This window comes from Mustela lutreola, chromosome 4, assembly GCF_030435805.1.
Source record: "Mustela lutreola isolate mMusLut2 chromosome 4, mMusLut2.pri, whole genome shotgun sequence".
Taxonomy (NCBI): Eukaryota; Metazoa; Chordata; class Mammalia; order Carnivora; family Mustelidae; genus Mustela; species Mustela lutreola.
In genome coordinates, this window is record NC_081293.1 from 130,933,467 (window position 1) to 130,949,014 (window position 15,548).

Genomic DNA, 15,548 nt, shown 5'->3' on the forward strand with positions numbered 1-15,548 from the left:
AATGAGAGCTTGCCATTTGCAACAACATGGACAGAGCTAAAGAATCTAATGCTAAGCAAAATACATCAGAGAAAGGCAAGTATCATGTAATTTCATTCATATGTGGAATTTAAGAAACAAATGAGCAAAGGAAAAAAGAAAGCGACAAATCAAGGAACACTCCTAACTACAGAGAAGAAACTGATGATTACCAGCGGGACGGTGGGTAGGGGGATGGGCAAAAAACATGATGGGGATTAAAGAGTACACGTACGATGAAAAAGTATATATATACACATATTCATAATTTTATTTGCATTTCTCACTAAATGCTCTTTCTTTTTAAAAAGAAATCTTTACAAAAGGTAACTATGTAACATAATGGATATGTTCAATTAACTTGATTGTGGTAAATATTTTATAATGTATATGTAAATCATAATGTTCACTTTAAATATATACAACTTTGCTAACTATAACTCAATAAACTGAAAAGAATTCTAATGTCCAGGATGTATTTACAGATTTTACCAATGGAAAAATGAAGCAGTTCAGAATTTGTAGGCTTTTTGTTTTCTTTTAAATAGAATAACAAAATTTTAATAAGTAAAAAAAAAATGTTTTCCAAAAAGCCTTGGAAAGTACATAATAACATTTCAGATGGTTATAAATGGAAACTGTGAATCTAAGCACAACATGCACCTTTTAAATATCCTTAAGCATAAGTTTAAAGCCATAAATTATTAATAGCATTAAAAAATGAGGTACACCTGGGTGGCTCAGTCAGTTAAGCATCTGACTCTTGATCTCAGCTCAGGTCTTGATCTCATTGTCATGAGTTCAAGCCCTGCACTGGGCATGGAACCTAAGGTAAATAAATTTAATTAATTAAATACATAAACAAAGTAAAATTGAAAAATGCTTTATATAAAGAAAGACATATTTCAACAACCTTCACAAGCAGTATTACCTGATCAGGAGGCTGAATATGTTGGACACACTGAAAAATGTGAATTCCTTGAGCAGAGACAAGCAAAGGATGCAGAGAATGTTGAGACTGGCTTGTGGCAATCAGTGCAACCAAACTTCCCGTGGAAATCAACTCTTTCATCATATCACTCAAAGCTAGAATAATAAAGCAATGTAGGATAAAAGCTTAGTAAATATAAACATGAAATTTGAAAATTATAGTCATTAAAAATAATCTGAAGTTGAGCTTTTAGATGGAGTACAGAGAGTATGAATCCGTCATACCTTATACATACCATATACATACCATATATGTATGTGGTCCATATATACAATAGAACATTACTCAGCCATGAGAAGGAATGAGAGCTTGCCATTTGCAACAACATGGACAGAGCTAAAGAATCTAATGCTAAGCAAAATACATCAGAGAAAGGCAAGTATCATGTAATTTCATTCATATGTGGAATTTAAGAAACAAATGAGCAAAGGAAAAAAGAAAGACAAATCAAGGAACACTCCTAACTACAGAGAAGAAACTGATGAAAATTAAATTAAATCTGTCATTCATTCATTGATGGATTTATTGAGGACCTAATATCAGCCCCACTCCAACCAATCTAATGGAGGCAGAGGAAGTACTGTAAACTTAGTCTGTATATGCAAAATAATGCCTAGGTGGTTCCTTACTTCGGGGTTTTAGAAAGTAAATGAACAGGAGTCTGAGATAAATACAGAAAGATGATCAATTTCCATATTGTACTCTGTTGATCAGGCAACATACAGTTCCTATTCCTATGACTTCCTGAACAATCTCCACACCAGCTCTTGCCAGGTTTGGTGGTTAGGCGGTCAGAACTGAAAGAGGCATTAATAATGTGTATCGAAGTCCTGATCTAGAAATTTGCAGCATTCCAGTAAGTACTCCTATAGGATTCAAACTTCAAGATTAACAGGAGTTTGTAAGAAGCCAAAGCACTGAGGTTGCATTTTCTATCTGTTTCCTCAAGAACCCTGAGGTACCTACATGCTGCCAAATCCTCCGGCACAACCCCCACAGCTCCCTCGGTGAATTCTAAGCTCCAGTGCAACAGTCACTAACTTCCCACCAGTTCACATACCTCTGTGCCTTTGCCTGTGGATCACACTTCCTTTGCTTCCTCACTAGCATGAAGCTGCTTCACGCTAACGTCTACTCCTCCATCAAAATGCCGTTAATCACAGTTATCAACTCCCCCAGCAGCCTTCTCTGCTAACTCCTTACCACCCTCCCAGTCCCAGCTGAGCGTGCAGGCTCCTCCAGGGCCCCGCATACACCTCTAGCAGAGACCCCGACACCTCCGAGCTGTGTCGCCCTGGTCAAACGACTTAATCTCTGAATTTCCATGAATTCCCCTATAGAACAGTTGCAGGATAGTGGCAGGTAGAGTACAAAACAGTCCCTAGCCCAGAAAAGGCACTCAACGCATGGTAGCTATCATTATCACTATTTGTATTCCGTATGAAAATGGTCCGTTTACTTTTCTTTCCACTCCTAGACTTTGAGAATACAGACTGTGCACAAGCATTACACAAGTATTTGTCAAATGAACAAAGCAATTTCTAATAAGCATAGGAGAATGCAAAAACCCCACAAGACTAATCACGAAGTTGCAGAATTTTCACACAGCACTTGTCTACCAATTTTACTAATACAGAAGCCTCAAAAGCAACATATAACATGGCATTTTCTGAAGAGAGCAGATTTGTCACTAAGACTGAAACTGTCGGCTAGCCAAAGAAAAAGACCCACGGCCACAGTGGGTGTGGTGCCATTACCATGTGCCAGCCGCTGGCTCTGTGCGGCCTCAGGGCTATGCTCATGTTCCGGGACAGCAGGCAGGCCAACGATGAGGTCAAGGTCGTCCAGCAGAATCACAGAAGGCTGCCTCCATGCTGCCTCTGAGAAAGCCAGCTCCAGGGTTTTTTGTACGTTTTCAAGCCTTTTTCCTTAATATGGAAGATATAAAATGGTTTTAATGTTACTTCAGGGCTGGTAAGTTCCAGCTGCACTTCTGAGAGCATTAGAAAATTCAATATTGATTTAACTATGAAACTTTCAGCCATATTTTGTTAATATACCAATCACTAAAATTTGTTAGTCATTAACTTGGTTTTAATTAATACAGCATCAAAGGACTCACTAAAGAACTGAATTTTATAAAATGGAAAAAAGGAATATGCTACTGTAAGTCCTGTATGTATGTATTCTTACCTGGCCTTATTCCACAGCAAATGTCAGATGGCATACAACAAAACAGTAAAATAAAAGGAGGATATGGAAAAACACAAATAAGAGTAGGGGATCAAGACTCTCATAAAATCAAACATACATGTAGCTGTCCAGAGATTTTAGAGTTACTCTATTTGAATCATACATTGGCTTCAAACTTCCTCGTCAAGTGCCAATTTTCAAACAACAGAAAATATACAAAGTCATAAGCTGATACAGAGATCCTGTTACTTAGGTCTACAACAAAGCTTTCACATGAAGCTTCAAGTAGGACTCTGAGAGATGGACAGTCCCTCTAAAACCACCTTTGTAGCATATGAAGTAATGGGTTTTCGAAGGTTATTTCTTAGTTTCTTACCATATACTTAAAATACACAAACACATACAGAGCCTGGGACTAATTGGGATGACATGATAGAGGTAGCCAAGGGGGAAAAAAAGGTACTCAAAATAAAATCTTTCCAATCTTGGTTTTTTTTTTTTTTTTTTTTTTTAAAGGTAAGAAGCAGTAAACACTTTGTAAGTATAAAAGCACACACGGTAAATTGTAACTTCCCTCCTTACTGTCCACAGCCAGCCTTCCCTGCCTCACCCAGCATTTCTCTAGCAATTCAGGGATAATTTATACCCATCAGAGTATATCTTAGATACTAACTTTCTCAGAATGGTCTAAGTTGGCATTTCCAGGAATAGAGTCTACAGTTTTTGGCTGGGAAAAAAAAAGGAGGGGGCCAGGCGTCCATCAAGTACAGAGACTTCTAAAAATTTTGCTGAAAATATTAGAAAGCCAAAGGTTTTACATTTTCAAGGAATTTCAATGACTAAAAGAAAAATTAAAGATCAGATATTCACAGTTGTTAGATTAACAGCATTAAATAACATTTCTGTCTTTTTAGCAAAAAAAGAGTTTTATATTGAGTGTTATCATAGTCATACCTCGTAAAGCTTTACAGTCAACTATCTCCACATGGGCATCCAATCTGTCAGAAGTTTCTTTACAGACTGCCTTGGCTAAAGTTGATTTGCCAGTACCCTAGAAGATAATTGCCTCATAAGCAAACTATTCAATCACAGAAATAGCTTCTGTTACTGTGGCAACCACCAAGACTCAAGCCTCACTGATCAAGTGATCACTACACAACGTTCTATGCCTGTTAGAGCCCAATAAAGCTAGGGGTTAAAAAAAAAAGAAAGAAAGAAAGAAACCCCACATCCCTGGAGCTCTGGGACCACATTATGGTGGGTGACATTTAGCGTAAAGTAAACTAACAGGGGTGTGCCTGGATGGCTCAATCATTGAGCATCTGCCTTCAGCTCAGGTCATGACCCTGGGGTTCCTGGGGTCTAGCCCTGCATCGGGCTCCTTGACTGGCAGGAAGCCCGCTTCTCCCTCTTCCACTCTCCCTGCTTGTGTGCCCTCTCTCACTTGACAGAGATGTCTATCAAATAAATAAAATCTTAAAAAAAAAAAAAAGTAATCTAACAGGAAGGAGTGAAAATCTGGATTCATGAAGTTTTAAAAGTCCTGCAGGGTAAGTGGGAAAGAATTATTTCCTAAATATAAATTCAAATCTATCAAAGAAAAATATGTAATATTCCTCAAAGAAACCAGGAGGCTCAGCTTCCCAGGATTCACAGAAGGTTTCAAGTAGTATAGAACCACAGGCAAGGTTAACAGAGGACAACCCAATCTCAGGAATATAAGCCCCCCCCTCCCCAGAAAAGGGCATTTCCCACCCCAGTTCCAACCTCGATTGGTACTGACACAAAAAATAATTGCTTTGAAAAAGTAAAAAATGTATATACCAGTCTAGTTGCTGTGTGAGAAAGACAGGTGTTATTAAATGACTTTTGTTTCAAGCTGTTAGAAGCTGGATGTATCCTATGTTCATTATAGGGCATAGGAGGAAAATAAACATCTAATTTGTTTTTACCATTTGTTAAAACAATCACTAATACTTAATTTCACTTACCTTTAAAAACAGGCAATGCTTTGTTATTTACTAGAAGGGAATAATGTGGACATTAAATAATTTTTCTAGAGAAATGAATCCTATTTCCATTTAATTTCAACTATTTTTTAAAAAAGATTTGGTTTTTGGGGCACCTGGGTGGCTCAGTGGGTAAAGCCTCTGCCTTTGGGTCAGGTCAAGATCCTAGGACCTGGGATCAAGCCCCACATTGGGCTCTCTGCTCAGCAAGGAGCCTGCTTCCTCCTCCTCCTCCTCTCTCTCTCTCTTTCTCTGCCTGCCTGTCTACTTGTGATCTCAATCTGTCAAATAAATAAATAAAGAGAATCTTTAAAAAAAAAAAAAAAGATTTTATTTTTTTATTTAATTGACAAAGAGCGAGAGAGGGAACACAAACAGGAGTGGGAGAGGGAGAAGCAGGCTTCCCATAGAGCAGGGAGCCTGATGTGGGGCTTGGGATCCCAGGACCCCAGAACCCCAGGACTATGATCTGAGACGAAGGCAGACGCTTAATGAGTGAGCCACCCAGGTGTCCCTAATTTCAACTTTTTTTTTTTGAAGATTTTATTTATTTATTTGACAGAGAGAGAGAGATCACAAGTAGGCAGAGGCAGAGAGAGGGGGAAGCAGGCTCCCTGTTGAGCAAAGAGCCCGACATGGGGCATGATCCCAGGACCCTCAGATCATGACCCGAGCCGAAGGCAGAGGCTTAACCCACTGAGACATCCAGGTGCCCCTCACTATTTTTAATGGAAAGCACTAATTACCCACTTCCCTATTATCTTAAATCAACTGTAATTTTAATTCAGTTTCTTGGTCATTTACATATAGTATAACTGTGACCACCAATTAGTGTTCCATGTAGCCCTCAGAGACTCTTATGGTGGGCAGAACTGTTTATTTTTATATTAAGTGACTCCCAGACTATGGAGGGTTTGATCCTGGTTTATAAAATAATATGCAAAAAATACAAAGTAACTATAAATACTTAGGAGAGAAAGGTAAAAAATGTTCTGTAATCATCCTACCTCACTGAAGCAACCACAGTCAATTGTTCTGATGTTTCATCCTTCCAGACACTCCCCACACACTTGATGTAAATTTATGGAGATGGGATTATTTATGTGGGTTCATGACAAATCATTGTCCTCTTTATGGACAAATATGGAGCCACATCAGCTCCCTAGCTCACGGCCACTCTGAGATATACTAGACAGTAAGAGGTTCCAGAAGCCAATTCTTAATGTATCTTAATGCTGCTTCCAATTTTTAACTATTCTAAGTAAAGCTAAAATAAATATTGATATGCCTATTTACTTGTCAGATTATACCTTCAGAATACATTTCTAAGGAGTGGAATTACTATATCATAAGGTACACATTTAAAATTTTGCTGAACATTGTTATAGTGCTTCCAAGAAAGGCTGAACATTGGTAGCTTTTTACAGTTCTTTTAATATAGGTTTTCTCCCTCAATCTGCTATTATTTCTTACCCTTGTTGCTTTGTCTAGCTGTAAGAGCCCACACCAGCTCTAATATTTTGTTTTTCAGCACCATGGGCTGGAAAAACAGTGAAGTTTGTTATACAAAGTCTGAAATTCAGCAGGCACTCAAATACAACCATCATCATAGCTAACGGAATTACATTTACATTTAAGTCAATGGACTTCAGGTGTGCCTTGCTGCCTCAGTTGGTAAAGCACACAAATCTTGATCTCGGGGTCATGAGTTCGAGCCCCCACTGGATGTAGAAACTACTTAAAAATAAAAAAATCTTTAAAAGATAAAAATAAATTAAATAAATAAAATAAAAAATCTTTAAAAGGTAAAATATTTTTTTAAAAAGTCAATGCTCTCCAAAGAATAAAGAAATAAGGGGTGCTGAAATCCTTTTGCCCAGTCGCCCATCTCCTCACATAAAGTAACTCACTTTTTTTTTTTTAAAGATTTATTTATTTATTTATTTGACAGAGAGAGACACAGTGAGAGAGGAAACACAAGCAAGGGAGTGGAAGAGGGAGAAGCAGGCTTCCCACTGAGCGGGAAGCTGGATATGGGGCTCAATTTCAGGACCCTGGGGATCATGACCTGAACCGAAGGCAGATGCTTAACAGCTGAGCCACCCAGGTGCCCCACTCACATTTGTACAACAGCACTTTTCAGTCTACAAAGTGCTTTCACATATATTATTTCACTTAAGTGAGGTTAAATCCTAAGAAACTGAAAACCTGCCTGAAGTCACAGCCAGGAAGTACATGACAGAGGTGGGACTCAAATCCAGGTCTTCTCTGTTTGTTCTTCCTATCAACCATGCTACCCCTAGGTAAGATGGGGATGTCTGGTTTCTGAGTCAATGGAATATTGCTTTTTCAAAATAAATCATTTACAATGACGATGCATTTTGGAATCTGACACAGAAAATCTAGAAACCGCATAGAAGAGCTGCTATAGGTCACCAGCCTTGCATACCTAGGATAAATCCCACTTGATCATCGTATACAGTTCTTTACATACACTGGTTGATTTGATTTACTAATATTTTGTTGACGATTTCTGCATCTATGTTCATGAGAGATACTGGTCTGTAGTTTTCCTCTAATGCCTTTGTCTGGTTTTGGTATTCGGGTGATGCTGGCCTCATAGAATGAGTTAGGAAGTATTCCTTTTGCTTCTATCCTCTGAGAGAGACTGTAGAAAACTGGTGTCATTTCTTCCTTATGAGTTTGATAGAATATACCAGTGAACCTATCTGGGCCTGATGTTTTCTGTTTTATGAGACTATTAATTATTAATTCAATTTCTTTACTAGATATAGATCTTTTTACATTGTCTATTTCTTCTTGTGTGAGTTTTGGGAACTTTTGTCTTTCAAGGAATTGGCCCATTCATCTAAGATGGTTATCAAATATGTGAGCATAGAGTTGTCCATGACTATTACTACTTTATTATCCTTTTTTTTTTTTTAAAGATTTTATTTATTTGACAGAGAGAGATCACAAGTAGGCAGACAGGCAGGCAGAGAGAGAGAGGAGGAAGCAGGCTCCCTGCTAAGCAGAGAGCCCGATGTGGGACTCGATCCCAGGACCCTGAGATCATGACCTGAGCCGAAGGCAGCGGCTTAACCCACTGAGCCACCCAGGCGCCCCACTACTTTATTATCCTTTTAATGTTTATGGAAACTGTACAGATGGACCCTCTTTGATTTCTGGTATTACTAATTTGTGTCTTTTTTTTTTTCTTAGACTGGCTAGAAGCTTATCAATTTTATTATCTTTTCAAAGAAGCAGCTTTTGGTTTCGCTGATTTTCTTTCTTGATTTCAATTCACTGTTTTCAGTTCACTGAATTCTGCTCTAATTCTTACTATTTCTTTACTTCTGCTTACGTTTGATTTAACTTGCTCTTTTTCTGGTTTCCTATGGTGGGGGGAACTTAGGTTACTGGAGTAGTTGCTACATTTTAAATAAGAATCAGAAGAAAGCAACTGGGTCAGTAACAGGGGAAAAAAGCTATTTTACTGGAGTTAAAAGTGAATGGAATTGAAAAAGCCTTAAAAATTTTGAAATGAATGAAAGAAAAGGACTTGGAAAAACCGCACTGTACCCCTGAAAACAATATTGCCTTGGTAGAGAATAAAGCTCTTAAAAGGGCATGGAAACTCTAGCAAAACGGATCAAGAGTAAAGTAGAAGACACAAACCACCAAGATCAGGAAATGGCCCATCACAGATTCCACAGTCATTCAAACGATAATAAAAGGAATACTACCAACAACTTTATGCTCAAGAATTTGACAACTTAGGAGAAATGGACCAACTCCTTGAAATTACAAACTACCAAATGTCTGCCAAGGTGAAATAGACAATTAAGGAATTTAATTTATAATTAAAAAGTTAAAGGTGAGGGACGCCTGGGTGGCACAGTGGGTTAAGCTGCTGCCTTCAGCTCAGGTCATGATCGCAGGGTCCTGGGATCAAGCCCTGCATCGGGCTCTCCACTCACATCGGGTTCTCCGCTCAGCCGGGAGCCTGCTTCCTTCTCTCTCTCTCTGCCTGCCTCTCTACCTGCTTGTGATCTCTCTCTGTCAAATAAATAAATAAAGTCTTAAAAAAAAAAAAAAAGTTAAAGGTGAAGAAACCAGATTGTATCACTGGAGATTTTACCAAACATTTAAGGAAGAATGAACACCGACTTTAGATAATCTCTTCCAGAAAATGGAATGGGAAGAACACTTCTGAACTCATTTCATGAGGTCACTATTACCCTTACAGCAAAACTAGACAAAGACAGTATGAAAACAGAAAACTATAGGCTAATATCGCTCATAAATTTAGATGCAAAAATCCTCAACAGAGTATTAGCAAACAATGGAGCGCCTGGCTGGCTCCGTCAGAAGAGCATAGAGCTCTTGATCTCGGGGTCATGAGTTTGAGCCCCATGCTGGGTGTAAATTAAAAAAATAAATAAATAAAATAAAATAGGGTGCTTGGGTGACTCAGATGGTTAAGCGGCCAACTCTTGGTTTGGGCTCTCAGGTCATGATCTCAGGGTTGTGAGATCAATCCCTGTGTTGGGCTCCCTACTGAGCTCTCCCTTTCCCTCTGGCCTCCCCCCATTCATGCAAGTGCATACTCTCTCTCTCTCAAATAAATAATCTTTTTTAAAAAAGCAAAAAAAACCTTAAAAAAAAAAAAGAGAAAGTATTAGCAAACAAACTCGGCAAGGTATACAAAGAATAATACACCAAAACCAAGTGGGATTTATTACAGATATGTAAGGCTGGTTCAATATTTGAAAACCAATCACCTCTGTAAACACCCTGAAAAGCAAAAATCATATACAGAAATTGATACAGAAAAAAGGCAGAGCGGATGTTCCCTTATTCATCTTATTCATCACCACTTTCTAAATTTCCAAAGCAAATGTAGCCTTCCCATATCTTAACAACCCCGTATAACAAATGATCAAAACCCAAAGAGAGAAAAATAGAAGTGATTAGTGCAATGGGCACATTTTAACCACATACCTTTCCTCCTGTGAATAAAAGGGCTCCATTCCTAAGTCCTGCCACTAGGGACATCAGCTGTCGAGACAAGGGGCGTCCCAGGAGGCTATGAGTGATGTGTTCCATGGAGGACACACCTAAGGAATTCACTCCTCTGCAAAACACACACATTGTTGCATGGTAACACACTGAAGCAGGGTCAAATCCAGCCGTAAAAAATTCTGAAACTTTCCTTCCCAGGCTAGTTAATGATTTTTAAAAGAGTAAAATGGGGAAAATTTTCCCTTACTTAAAAGCATATTAAATCAATGCCAAATCTGAGTTAACAGCTTTTAAAATTAGCTTTATTACTTTCAAACACGTACAGTAACCAGAAGTTTTGTCTGAATAGGACATCTTAAGGAATGTGTCTTAACACACACCAACACCCCTCTCAAATGATTTTTGGTTTGGTGATCCACATGATCATTAATGAGTGCATCTGAAGCACTGGGATAATGGAAGACTTATTTCCTCCTAAACTTAGCCTTTGAAGTCCAGTTTCAATTTGTAGATTATACAAGCACGAACTTCAACCCACTTCCTGACTCTAGCACTTTCTGATAATAAACACAAATTCCTAAAACCAGAGTCTGAAGAGATTTTACTTTCAAGATGAGTATTATGCTGTATTTAAACATTGTTATTTTGGGGCGCCTGGGTGGCTCAGTGGGTTAAAGCCTCTGCCTTCGGCTCAGGTCATGATCTCAGGGTCCTAGGATCGAGCCCCGCGTTGGGCTTTCCGCTCAGCGGGAAGCCTGCTTCTCCCTCTCTCTCTCTGCCTGCCTCTCTGCCTACTTGTGGTCTCTGTCTGTCAAATTAATAAAGTAAAATTTTAAAAAAAATAAAAATATTTAAAAAACCACATTGTTATTTTATGGTTTAATCCTTTTACTAGAACATTTACAGATTATACTATTATAGGAAACCAAATCACTACTAGTACAACTACAAAAAGCCGTGAAGAATTCGAAGATGTAATGTTTACAGGAGATTCTTATATTCTATAAGAGATAAAGAAATTAAGAGGAAGTTCTTTTCAGACTTGTTTTATTTTAAAAGTTGTGGAAAACACAAATAATCCCCATTAGTACATTAATAAGATAATTGAAGGAATAACTTAATTTGAAATATTTTTAAACACTCAGATGTTTTTGGATTTAATGTTTAAAATAAATGTACTAGCTCTAAGAATTATTGCTTTATTCAAGCACATATGATCCAAGTCATATCCAGTTGCTTCCTTCTCACAAATCAAATCTCAAAGCAAAATTGCTAATAAGCTTCAGCCTTTTATATAGTTCCCTAGGAAAACAAGGCAAATTACTAAGCAAGATGTGACAATTGAAACAATCCCTGAAAAAATACCTATTACTGCTTTATTAAGATTATTCAATGACATTAACATGTACTTTAATGTTTATACATAAAAACCCTGCCAGACATAATGTCAAACATGGCTGAAAACATACTAGTTTGGCCAGAACTTCTTACCCCAAGCAGTTCAGCTTTAAAAAAGGAAGAATAAAGTCAATTTCCTCACTGTTTTCTTCTTTTACCATAGGATCTAGAAGGACCTATAGTAGCAAGGAAAAATCAGTTTTACATTTCAAAGTTATATCTTTGGTCTGTTTTTCTCAGGTCCCAGGAAACGGAATTACTGATTCTGTTACACAGAAAGAAAAGACACATGGTGCATGCAAGATTATTACTCAAAACAGCCTTCCCGACGGTAATTTATTCAACCAAGGAACAAAAATATTTATGGTGAATAAACAGTAAAGGATGTCATCTCCTTCCTACATTTTACGGACACATCTTTATATCTGCAATTTTGATTTGTGTCATATTTACTCTTCACAATTCTTACATTTCTATCTCCTCTGAATGGTATTCCTTCAATTTCATCTCAAAAGTAGAGAGACAATGTCTGGTTCTCAACCATTCAAATTCTGTATGACTAGAGAATCTTCAACTCTATAACAAGAGTGACTATCCTAACGAAAACCTAGTATTCTAAAAAGTCCACTTATAAAATCCTTCTAGGAAGAAAGTGATCTGATATTTATGAAAAGTTGAGAATTTTAAAACTGCCAAAATAATGCGGGTTACTGCAAACATCGGTTACATCAGACCTACAAGTAAAAATATGAATTTAAAAAAAACCAAACCCCTAGAGCTAGTTTTCCTTTGTTTCAATACTAGAATAACTTGAAATCATGATCCATTTGCCAGTTAACACAATCAATTCTATCCTTGAAACTTAACTGTGCCTCGACTTTTAAGTATAGGATAAAACAATTTGTTTAGATAAGTTAAAGAGAGTATATAATAAAATATTTTAAATCAAGTTATTCCTTACTCTTATCATTCACATTTCTAACACACTTCAAAATACAAAGTCTTACAGGTAAACTCATACTTTGTTATCGATCCCACACAACAAATATTAGTTCATTAAATATTCAATAATATGTGATTACTTGTATTGTGGTCTTCTGCAGCAGACTGGTGCTCAACAAAAAAATGCTTTCTTTTTCTTTTTCCCAAGAATTAACTATATTTAGAGAAAACTCCTTCAACCCTATCAAAAAAAAAGTAATATATGTAGAGTTAGCACTGAAGTGGAGATGAAACAATTAAAGATTTAAATTTACTTAAATTTCAATAAAGGCATTCTTTGATATGTAAAGCCATTTACTCATCATTATGTTTCCTGTTCCCCCATATGTCAGTTTGGAAAAACAACAAAAACTTCCTCAGTAGGAAAAATAGTAAAAGAATAAAATTTACCCACCATCTTTAAATCTCAGCTTAATGTATTCTTCCTCTGATAGTATCACAGGAAGTGTGGTAGTAGCAGCCTGCTGTAGCCATGAAGAGAACGCAGTTTTTACATCTTCTTCACTTACATCTTTAGGCTGCCAGAGTAAAGAGAAGAACAGTAATGAATTATCCAGATGCCTACATGAACGCTAACATCGTTAGCTTAACACCTTATCTTGCTAATAATATCCAAATCTTGTTACAGCTGATGCACCTAAAACAAGCCTCTTAACCTCTTTGAGCCTTGCTCAGCTCAGGTGAGAGCTGTAAGCTGGTGTCCCTTAGGGAGGAGACGGGTCAATTGCATCAATCACATTATTTACCCATTCGGCAACCCTTTGGCACAAGTGATTACATGTGCTAGTTTGAGATGCAACCAGCCTGGCATGACCATTTGTTATCTGTGTGACTGTGGGCAAATGAAGAAAACTCTCTGAACTTCAGTTTTATAATCTATTAAATGGAAACTATGAAAAATAAATAATTTTTTAAAAGTTAAAAAAAAAAAAAAAGCAGACCTTACCAAACAAAACCAGGAAGGATGTTCATATTTATAGGCACAGATTTGGGATTTAACATTAAGGATAGTGGAGCCTGAAGAAACATTTACAGGGGCACCTGGGTGGCTCAGTTTGCTAAGCATCTGACTCTTGATTTTGGCTCAGGTCATGATCTCACGGTCGTGAGACTGAGCCCCACATTGGGCTCTGCACTGAGCATGGAGCCTACTTAAGATTCTCTCATTCTCTCTCTTTCCTTCTGTCCCTCCACCTCCCTCTCTCCCTCTCTAAAACAAGTGGGGGGCAGGGCAAAAACAAACAAACAAAAATTTACGGAAGTGGTGACATTTTAAACACTCCTTAGCTCTATGACCAGTGATTCTGGTACCACGATTTGGCTCCCTGGATAACCATTCCAACCCCATTCTCCCTTGCCTCCCTCTGTGAGAGAGTGGGAAAGAAAACTCCATTCCCAGCCTGAGCTGTGAGTACATGCCTGCATTCTGACCAATGGTGTGCGATCACCAATCTTTAGGAAGGGCTTCTCCTCCTAACTGAAACGTAAGGCAACTTTGCAAAGAGAAGGCTTTTGCTTTCAGCCTTTTCTTCTGCTGCCAAAAATGCAGATGTGATGCCTATTAGTACAGCAAACGCCTTGCATCTAAGAGGAGGAAACTTGCAGGCCAAGGATGGCAGAAAGACCAAAGACCAAAGACCCTGATGGCATAGTTTAACTGCCTCTGAGCTCCTCCAAACTTCTTTGTATGTAAGAAAAATAGGCTCTTTATCTGCTGACGTCACTTTTTTTTCTGTTAAGCAGGCTACAGTGCTGATATGCTCAGAAAGTACAATGTTAATAAACTGTTCAAAAGGTATGAAGAAATTCTAAGAAGAATAAGAATTTTTAAAGTTTTTGAAGTTCTTAAATTAGAATTAAGTTTTTAAAACCTTATTGAAGCTAAAAACACCCAAATACCCGAAAATTCATGTAGGAAAGATCATTAATATCTGCCTAGGAAAATAAACCTCTATTTATTCCACCATTTCTTAGCTGGTCCATTTCTGTTCTGTCATCATCCAGAGTCAAGCTTAGCTCTGCTGACTGAGCTCAGTTTAGAACCTGATTGCTACAAAAGCCGGGTTAAACTAAGTATAGCCATTGCTTTTGCACTCTCAAAGATCACAGAAATAGTCCATTTGGATATTACTGGGCAATGGAATTAAAGACCTAAAGGAAGGGCATCTGGTGTTCTCAGTCAGTAGAGCAAGTGGCTCTTGATCTCTGGGTCCTGAGTTTGAGCCCCACGTGCAGGGTAGAGTTTACTTAACAAAAAATATACGTAAAATGAAGGGGCACCTGGGTGGCTCAGTGAGTTAAAGCCTCTGCCTTCGGCCCAGATCATGATCCCAGGGTCCTGGGATCAAGCCCCACATCAGGCTCTCTGCTCAGTGGGGAGCCTACTTCTCCTCTCTCTCTCTCTGCCTGCCTCTCCTCCTACTTGTGATCTCTCTCTCTCTCTCTCTGTAAAATAAATAAATTTAAAAATACCTAAAATCAAGACTTGAAGAATCAGAAAGCAACTCACACTTCCTCTAGAATCAAAATTCTTAGATCCTAAGAGGTATAATCAGCTCAGAGAGACCTACCAATGTCCTAAGCTTCCACTAAAATAAGCACCTTGGGATTGAGAAAGGAATTCTGTAGTAATATCTTATTACTGAGACCAAAAAAAAACCAAAAAACAAACAAACAAAAAAAAAAACTCGTGTTTTTTTTCACAAGACCTAACTTTTGAAAAATATCAAGATTAACTAAAAAGTTAAAACTAGAAACCACTGTGCTCCATTCTGCTAAGGCGTTAAATGTTCAGTTACATACTATTATAGAAATGGCATTTATTCTATTTGTTTTCCTCTTCTCTAGTACATCATATAAGTTGTCTTATCTGGGGTTTCATCAACTAGAAAGTTCTGTTAAAATGGTCCTTC

At 37.8% G+C, this 15,548-nt stretch overlaps 1 protein-coding gene across 4 annotated transcripts in view; it reads right to left on the reverse strand.

The window, feature by feature from the left end:
* The window catches only part of PEX1 (peroxisomal biogenesis factor 1), a 53,007-nt gene that overhangs the window by 24,709 nt on the left and 12,750 nt on the right, over positions 1-15,548 (reverse strand). For all 4 annotated transcript variants that reach the window (XR_009352829.1, XR_009352830.1, XM_059171102.1 and 1 more), the window contains exons 7-13: positions 13,031-13,154; positions 12,717-12,817; positions 11,728-11,810; positions 10,216-10,348; positions 4,157-4,253; positions 2,767-2,937; positions 950-1,104 (exon numbers count right to left, since the gene is read on the reverse strand). Coding sequence is in view for 2 of the 4 variants with exons in the window: in XM_059171102.1 (XP_059027085.1) it covers positions 950-1,104; positions 2,767-2,937; positions 4,157-4,253; positions 10,216-10,348; positions 11,728-11,810; positions 12,717-12,817; positions 13,031-13,154 (864 nt within the window). In the remaining 2 variants the exon portion in view is untranslated. The remainder of the gene's footprint in view (positions 1-949; positions 1,105-2,766; positions 2,938-4,156; positions 4,254-10,215; positions 10,349-11,727; positions 11,811-12,716; positions 12,818-13,030; positions 13,155-15,548) is intronic.